Source organism: Poecilia reticulata, chromosome 6 (genome assembly GCF_904066995.2).
Source record: "Poecilia reticulata chromosome 6, P_reticulata-male-v2, whole genome shotgun sequence".
Lineage (NCBI taxonomy): Eukaryota > Metazoa > Chordata > Actinopteri > Cyprinodontiformes > Poeciliidae > Poecilia > Poecilia reticulata.
In genome coordinates, this window is record NC_088835.1 from 26,357,126 (window position 1) to 26,365,068 (window position 7,943).

The 7,943-nt window shown below is 36.2% G+C and overlaps 1 protein-coding gene and 1 long non-coding RNA gene across 2 annotated transcripts; one reads left to right on the forward strand and one right to left on the reverse strand.

Annotated features, from left to right (window-relative positions):
* Window positions 1-981: 981 nt before the first annotated feature.
* cox5aa (cytochrome c oxidase subunit 5Aa) lies at window positions 982-5,599 on the forward strand. Its single transcript, XM_017305503.2, has 5 exons — window positions 982-1,140; window positions 1,831-1,947; window positions 4,850-4,971; window positions 5,061-5,170; window positions 5,241-5,599. The coding sequence occupies exons 1-5, from the start codon at window positions 1,068-1,070 to the stop codon at window positions 5,242-5,244; spliced, it is 426 nt and encodes a 141-aa protein (XP_017160992.1). The 5' UTR covers window positions 982-1,067; the 3' UTR covers window positions 5,245-5,599.
* Window positions 5,600-6,657: 1,058 nt separating this feature from the next.
* On the reverse strand, window positions 6,658-7,935 carry LOC145552017 (uncharacterized). Its single transcript, XR_014087952.1, has 2 exons — window positions 7,664-7,935; window positions 6,658-7,013 (listed from the first exon to the last, which is right to left on the reverse strand). It is a non-coding gene; the product is annotated as an uncharacterized LOC145552017 (long non-coding RNA).
* Between the last annotated feature and the right edge of the window lie 8 nt (window positions 7,936-7,943).

Genomic DNA, 7,943 nt, shown 5'->3' on the forward strand with positions numbered 1-7,943 from the left:
CTACTATACCTTCTTATGTAGAGTAAACAAAACTTTTTTAGTTTATTAGTTAATTTCCTTGTTTGTACAAAAAACAAGGAAATAATGTTAATGTTTTCCATCTACACAATGCATTGTGTTTTCCCAAATATATATTATATATATACACATTATCCATACTGTAATTATCTTTTAGAAGTTTTATTTAGAAAATGAATTATTTGGATAATTATTTCTTCTGCTTTAAATGTGCTACTTTGAAATTGTTATTTTTATGCATTTTCTTTTTCATTTCAGTTTTTAACTACATTTTCGGCTGTCTGATGATGCCATTGTAAAATATTAAATCATTTCTTAAAACCTGCCTCTTGCAAAGTCAGAAATGTCAACATTGACATTAAATATGCGTGGATTTAATGGCCGCTTATATCTCTTGTTTAGAGTTTTATGTGTGGTTTTCATCCTTGTTTTTATCATCTGTGGTTTAAGATGAACATGCCAATGGGAATAAAGGCAGAAATGAGCCACTTGACTTATGTTCATTTATATGATAAAATTATAAAATAGCATCTCATAATTATATGGTAGTTCAGTCATAATTATCAGATACAAGTTTTGTTGGTTTTTTTACCATCAGAGTGGCGGAAACGGGCCTCCACAGTTATGTTTGGTTAGTCAGTACTTACGTAGTCTTTTACAGAAAGGGTTTTCACTCCTAAGTAAATTCTTGCACTTGCAATACTTGTTACTTTTACTTGAAAATACGTTGAAGTGGCGGTACTCTTACTCGAGTACAACTTTTACGACTCTATTCACATCTGATTATACGCATATTTATATATCTAATAATTTATCACGATCAGCTATGATTGTTTTTTCTTTTGTGGCTCGTGTGTAAGGTATTTGTAGAAACATATTTAACCTTTTTGCGTGGCATTTCATGTCGCTCGTGGCAGACCAAAACAGGTCAAGAATGAGCTCCGCTTTGCACATGCGCAGAAGGATCTTACCTCCTTGCTGGCGCCTGCCGTTAGAGCCGCTTCCTCCGGATAAATCATACCGGGTTGTCTCGCTGGCTGTGCCGCATCATGTTCAGAGCTGCCGTCCGACTGTCGGTCTCCGGTGCTCGGAGTTTAACTCGAACACAACCGAGGTGCCAAGGTATTTGTTTATTGTTTCTCTCTGGGAAATGGCTGTTTAAATGCGGCAGAAAATGAAAGTGTAGGGGCGAAGTTCATGCGGATATCCAGTGTCTGTCAGCACACTGCGGTCCCAGCTAAGCTAGCTAACCCGCCGGTAGCTTAATAATACACTCAGTTTGATTAAGGTTTTTAACATGTCGGTCAATTGGTTAACATAAAAAACGTAAAAATACATCATCTGAGGTAACATTTGTGATATTATCCAAATGTTTCGCTCGGGGGTAGTTGTGTCCTTGCCATGACCCAGCTGGGACATGCTAACATGCTAACTGTGTTAGTTCGTCTGCTGGGTGAACCAGCTGCGGACGTCTCTGCACTTCAATGGACTGGCAGCGTCTGAGAAAAGCACATCATCCTGATGCTTACGTGATGTTACAGCTTATCTAATTCATTTTTTTTAGGTCAGAATGATCTACAGGGTATCTATTAGATTTACAGTAGATCTTACGTATCTAATGCGTAAGTGTACCATCAGCTACGTGCAGTCCTATATCCGGACAATGGAAGTAATCCACCTGACACGCAGCATTTGCCCTTTTTCTCCTTCACTCGCTGTAAACTTTCCTTCTTATGACCTTCCGTGTGACGACGTTGTGTAACACTGAACACTGAAAATGACTCTGATTGTTGCTTTGTTTTTATCACACAGCTCCTCTGGCTTCGAGGTGTTACTCCCACGGGAAACAGGAGACAGATGAAGAGTTTGATGCCCGCTGGATTACATACTTCAACAAGCCTGACATCGATGCATGGGAGTTGAGGAAAGGTGGGTCTTTAATCGCACTAAATCTATACAAGACGACACAAATAATTGTGCAGGAAAATATTAAACTTCGGTATGAGGAAGTTGTTTCTACGAGGTCGGTTAATAGTAACTGCAGGTCAACAGGGGTTTTCTAAGACTAATGTTAAAAGGTAAAGGTAATTTTATTTATGTAGCACATTTTCAGCAACAAGGCAATGCAATACAAAGTGCTTTACATGAATGAAAAGGAAATGCCAACAAAATAACAAACCAAAGAAAAGAGCAAAAGAAGAAAAAGATCTAAAGTATGTAAACTAAGTGCTCCTGTTCAGGGTTGCCATGTTTCCTCAGGTCTCATTCCACTTCTGGGTTGGGAGACATGAGTCTGACAAATAGTCTAACAATGTTGATCCAAAAGTGTCTCTGGTCTCTGCATCTAAATAGACTCAAAGTCAATCGGTCTGGATTAATTCCTCATCACAACATCCAGGCCATATGGATCTTCTTTAATTTTCAGACTGCATTACTTAGGTTAGCAAAGATTAGTTTGGATTGTCTCACAGAACCATTTTTAGAATTAACCTCAATTAAAAGTTTTTTCATCCGCAGTGCTGTGGAGCGCAGACACGAGCTTTTAGAATAGGAACTTATATTATTTTAGATAGCTGGATGGTACTTTACTGTCTTGTTTATGAGATGGTTCTGTTGAGGAGTGCTCAGTGTGTTGTTCTGTGTTTTAAGTCATTTTGTACTCAAACGTAACACTCCCTGCTTCTAGATTAGATGTTTGTTCCTTATGATTGTAGATATGCAATAAGTCTTTTCACACAGCCTATTTATAATCTGCATGTGTAGGCATGTCATGATAAACGATAAATCAATTAATCGCACGATAAATTAAACCTATAGACCTCATTTTAGTTATCGTCTTTATCGTCTCTTCCTGCCTTTTTTCTTTCTCTTGATGACACTGAATGAAAAAAGGCTCAGCTCCGGTGCTCTCCACTGACCCTCCCTTCCTCATTTCCTTAGTCTAATGTCCAGCGCACACTACACGAGTTGTCGGCCCATTTTCAAACCCTGAGAGACACATTAGCCGACAGAAATCCCAGGTATAACGGTTCGATCGGGTTTGTCGTGCCGTGTGGTGTCCAGCCACATGGGCACAAAATAATGACTACAAGTCCAGTTAACCAATTTTAAAATCAGGCATTAATCAATGCTTTACTAGAATCTACCTGTGATGCATGTGGCTAGAGTCAGTGTAAAGTCCTGACTGAATGAAAATCATTATAACCTATTTATGTCACGTTAACGAAGAACAGCTGAAAACTTACTGGGTTTATCAACTGAGGTAGCAATTTGGCTCCAACTCCTCCCCTTGTCATTTTTTTTTTTTGCACGAATTGTTGAATAAACATTAATGTTGTTTCCACATATCATCTCCAATGTCAGCTGGACTTTGGGCCAACGATCTAAGATTGTCATAAGGGGAAAATAGGGGCAAAAAATGGTGTAGTGTGAACTATTGCATAGGTAGTGGGATGTGCCCATTTTCTCTATTTAAATCTAGTGATTACTGAAGGGCAATATACATACAGACTTCATAATCTGCACTCTTTCGGTTGAATGCAGTATTTATTTCTACTTTGGCTTTATGTTGTTTAGTTTTTATTCAAGTACGTTTTTTGTTAATGGAGACTGAGAATCCATTTTATTTTTGTTTTTGGTTGTTTTGTTTATTTAGTTTATCAGTTCCAGTGTTACGTGTTCTTTTGAAAATAAAGTGCATCTATCTATGGCAGGAAATCGCATGTATTATTAGTCATTTCCATTAAATCAGTGTCAAAAGGTCTTGAAACAATATTATCGTTTATCGCAATAATTTTTTAGACAATTAATCGTCCAGCTACATTTGTTATCGTGACAGGCCTATGCATGTGTAATTGCAGGAAAATTGCACAAATGAATATAATAAATGTCCAACTGGTCATATAAACATGCAGTGGTAATTTCTACTTCTTCTTTCTGCTAATGTATATAAAGCTTTTCAGATCTTCTCTAGTTTGCATAATTTTTATTTTTTTTTTACTTCTTTAAAATATCTTGCTTTACTTTCTATCGCTCACTGACTAGAAGTAAAATAAATGTACTGATGTTGGGGATTTATTCACCAACGAAGTAAATGTGAAGCAGATAAAAGCAGCACAAAATATATTCACATATAACCCTTTGTTACTATCTGGTCTGAATTGAATAAAACTCAGTGTACGGCTATCAGTCAGGTTCTGTTGCTCCCAGCTGTGATTCAGTGAAGAATGTGATCTTTGGTAAATATGAAGAAACACCAAAAAGTAACTGGAAAAAGTTGTTTTTTTAAGGAACTTTACTGGAAAAAGTTGTTTTTTTAAGGAACTTTACTGATTCCTGGAAACATAAAGATCAATTGTTTGAATTTGCTGTAATTCGAGTCGAAACTTGCGAGTTGAGGAATTTTTATTGCACAGCTAGATGCAATTTTCTTTAACTGTCTCCATCTGCTTTAATGTACAGCTTTACACAACGTCGTTAAAACAAACTTATTTTCTTTTGGATTTGTTTTTACCGTTCCCCTTCAGCCAACCAGACTGACAGGTCTCTGTTTCCAACAGGTGTTTCAGGCCACTTTCACAATTTAGTGAAACCTTAAAGTTACGTTTATTTCTCTTAGGCTCCACTTAGCAACAAACTGTCCTCTCTGGTTGCTTTTATATTTAAAAGTTATTTAGAATCACGAATCAGAGCCGCAGGTTTCAGATCCATGAGATCAAAAGTTTAGTTTACAGAAAGTCAAAAGAAGTAAGTAGAAAATTGGCCTGGGTGTGAGAATATAATGTGTGGTTCCGTGTTTCCTGCAGCTCGTAAAGTGTAAACTGTGTTTCAGGGATGAACACGTTGATCGGGTACGACCTGGTACCAGAACCAAAGATCCTTGAGGCGGTGCTGAGAGCCTGCCGCAGACTAAACGACCTGGCCAGTGCCATCCGCATCCTGGAGGCGGTGAAGGTCAGACATTCAGAACATCTGGGAATAACGTCGGCCAAAAATAAATGAAGATTTTAGTGGTGAACTAATGGAGTTTAACTTTGACCCAGGACAAAGCCGGGCCTCACAAAGACATCTACCCGTACGTGATCCAGGAGCTCAGGCCCATATTAAGCGAACTCGGCATTTCTACACCTGAAGAGCTTGGACTTGATAAAATGTAAGTTTATTCATTTTAATTTAAATCAAGCATTTCATCTCTTCTAAATAACCTTTCTTTTTCCCCACAGATGACGTACAAGAAGATCGAGCTCTTGCATTTAAATGTTGGCCTCATCGAAACGCGTCTGAATTAAATTTTGCCTTTCCTGGTTTCTTTTGCTTGTAAAATATGGATAAATATACTGTCTTCGTGTGTCGTAAACATACTGGAATTTTACTTTTGTTTTGTGAAAGTTCAACAATCTGTTTAGCAATACTTGAGTACAAGTTGCTCTAGATCAAAACTTTACCAAATGATTCACACCACCTGAATGCTTGTGAACCACCAGGGGGCAGCAGAGTCACGAATGTAAAGATTCGTTTTGAGTTCCATCCGTTCATTTCAGGGAAAATGTGTTTGCGGGTTGAATAAAATTAATCAACGATGGCATTGGTGTAATGTGCTTACTATTTGGAATTTTATTATTGGTATTATATCTGTTAAAGTATGGATTTTTTTAATTATAAGAGTTCATTCTTATAATTAAAGAGTGAACTCTTTAATTATATAGAGTTCACTCTTTAATTAATTTTATTTTATTCAGATTTTATTAATTATTAAATATTTTGTGGATATTTATTTGCCAAATATATTTACATTTATAAATGTTATATAAACATACTGTAAACTACAAACTAAATATATGTATATAGTAGATGTATATGAAAATGCATTTTTATATATTTTCATAATGTATATTTTATATTCTTACCATGATTTTGACTCGTTTACCTCATAGCAAATTTTGTTTTGTGCAAAATCATTAAGCATTTTAGTTAAGTTGCTGACAATTCTGAAATTTCTGAAATCTAGCTTTTACTTTTTTTTTCTTTTTTTTTACAAAGAAAACTTAAAAATATATATTTTTATTTGGTGTATGATAACTGAATAGATCTGACCATTTTCAGTGGTTCCATTAAATCTGGTTGCAGTTGTTCAGGACGCCTGAATCGAATATTCAACCAACAAGATTTGTAGAAATGTAAATATTTTATACTCAAATGTGCAGATTGGTGTAGAAATTCTTGAAAGCCAATGAAATTTGATTTTTGTTCATTTTTCCCTCTTTTTTTGTTTCTTTTTGCATTTATTGCTTGTAGTTTCCTTCACATCCATGAAAAGCCTGCTGCAGAGTTATGTTCATATCCTGTAATCAATCAGGTCACGTCAACTGCCTCTGCCTTGGGCTTTATTTAGGACGGGGCGGGGCAACTATAACCACAGATTACCACCCGCAGGGTTATCACTTGGAGTAAGAATAGAAGCACTTCAAGTAAAGTTCTGCTTCTTTCTTTCAATGCCCTGTGGAAAATATTCATACCTGCTGAGCTTTTTCTCAAATATGATCTCAGATTAACTTAAAGTGGTGCAAAATTGTGAAGTGCATCATTTCTAAAAGTCTTTCCAAATGTAAATTAGAAAAGTGTTGTGCGTAAGTATTCAGCTCCCCTTAAAAGTCAGTTTATTGGTAAATTAGGCCCACCTGTGTGTAATCCTCTTTTTCTGTGAGAGCAAACATGAAGACCGAGGAGCACAGCAGGCAGGTCGGAGATAAAATCGTGGAAAAGTTTAAAGTCGGGTTTGGCTGTAAAATAATATCCAGATCTGACGATCTCCCAGAGCACCGTCCAGTCCGTCGTCAGGAAATGGAAAAGGTTTGGCACAATGCAGAGCCTACCAAGACACGGCCGTCCTAAAGCTGCGGCCAAGAGGAGGCCTGAGTCGCTGCCAAGGCTCCACTGGTGACTCTGGAGGAGCTGCAGGGGTCAACAACTCGGGTAGGAGAACCTGATAATGAAACCTGGTAAGAATAAAATCAGGAAAAAAAGTTCTGTTTGTCATATTCGGAGATGGCAAATGTGAAATATGGCGGTGGCAGCGTAATGCTGCCACCGCCATAAATTCAGACAAAAATCTGAATTTGACAAAAATTCACAGATTCTCTGCTTTCAATTTAACATTTTACCCAGAGTTCTCAAAAATTGTGCTCAAGATTATCACTACTTCAGCATATTTTTACTCAAGTAAAAGTGAAAAGTAGCCGTTCAGAAAATGACTCGGGTAAAAGTAAAAGTATTTGCCAAAAGGTATCAAGTACTGAGTAACTGATCAATTGATCAATCATTGAATATTTAAAAATTACATCATCAGACGGGTTAAAATATAAAGTTAAGTGAAATTTCTGGCATTTTAAGGATGAAAATTACAATAATTCATATAAGTAACAATAAAATAACAGGCAAAATAAAAAAAAAATTCTCTCAATATAAAACTTATGAAACTTAAACAAAAACTGCAGGTGTGTCTTTGAATTTTCGGTTAAAACATGTTTTTCATCCAAAAAATACAGAAATTATACTCAAGAAAAAGTAAAAAGTAGAGGCGTAATAAAAATACTCAAATTTTCCCCAAAAGTTACTCCACTAAATTAAATGTAATTAATTACTCAACTCTGATTTAACTCATTATTAGTTGCAGACTCTATTTCTAGATGAGTAGACCAAAAGGTGGCTCTGCATTTTTAAAAATATTTATTATATATTTTTTAAAAAAGCAATATATATTTGATTGTCCCCCAAAATCAAACCGAAATGCCCGCAAACGTTACGTAAACAACGTTGATTGGCTGAAACCGCGGGGTGTTTAGTTACAACAGGAGAAAACAGAATTATTTAGATTTAAATGTCACGTATTTTCACCTTTTAGTTTAAAAAAAAAATCTGTTGTCTGT